Here is a 620-nt window from a genome sequence, read left to right as displayed (position 1 = left end):
AATTTGGGAATGCTAACCAATTATCTAAGTGAAAAAAATAATAAAATAAATTTCAGCTTAAGGCTGAAGCCCTCATTTTCGGAATCATTGGAAGGACTCTCGTGGTAAAATAATAACTACGATTTTCATAACCATCAATATAAAAGTCTCCATGGCCATTAATAGTTATATCGCCTCTAGACTTCTAAAAATCTAAAAATTTATAGATACAGTCCATTTATAATATTTTACAGCGACATGAACACTGAATGTACAGGAGCAATGAAAACATGCAAGGTAGAGAAAGAGAGCTAAGAAACGAGGCTGAGAAATGAGGGCTGGTAGGAGATAAGGACGAAGAGAATAAGAAGGACGAAGGCGACGCCCCAGGGGGAGCCTCCGGCACGGTGGATGGCGGCGGGTTCAGATCCCGGCATGGGAAAGTTGAGCTGAGTACCTGAGGAGAGGCAGTGAACGACAATGATCAGCAGCAACGGCGAGATCATGAGAAGGCGTTGAAGCAGCTCGGAGGCGGTGGCCATGACGGCGTCGTAGATAATGTAGGTGACGGATCCACAGATAAGCGCCGTGGCAGCCACCAGAAGCCAGTGCTCTGTGAAGCTGAAGCTTGAAGAAGCCAT

General features: G+C 45.2%; 1 protein-coding gene across 1 annotated transcript; it reads right to left on the bottom strand.

Moving 5' to 3' along the window:
* Window positions 1-290: 290 nt before the first annotated feature.
* Window positions 291-620, bottom strand: LOC114752768 (uncharacterized). Its single transcript, XM_028941471.1, has one exon. The coding sequence runs from the start codon at window positions 618-620 to the stop codon at window positions 291-293; it is 330 nt and encodes a 109-aa protein (XP_028797304.1).

Source organism: Neltuma alba, unplaced genomic scaffold (genome assembly GCF_004799145.2).
Source record: "Neltuma alba isolate B1F8T4 unplaced genomic scaffold, ASM479914v2 tig00007537_pilon, whole genome shotgun sequence".
NCBI classification, from domain to species: domain Eukaryota; kingdom Viridiplantae; phylum Streptophyta; class Magnoliopsida; order Fabales; family Fabaceae; genus Neltuma; species Neltuma alba.
Note: the sequence above shows the minus strand (reverse complement) of the source record. Positions and strands in the feature narration are given on the sequence as shown.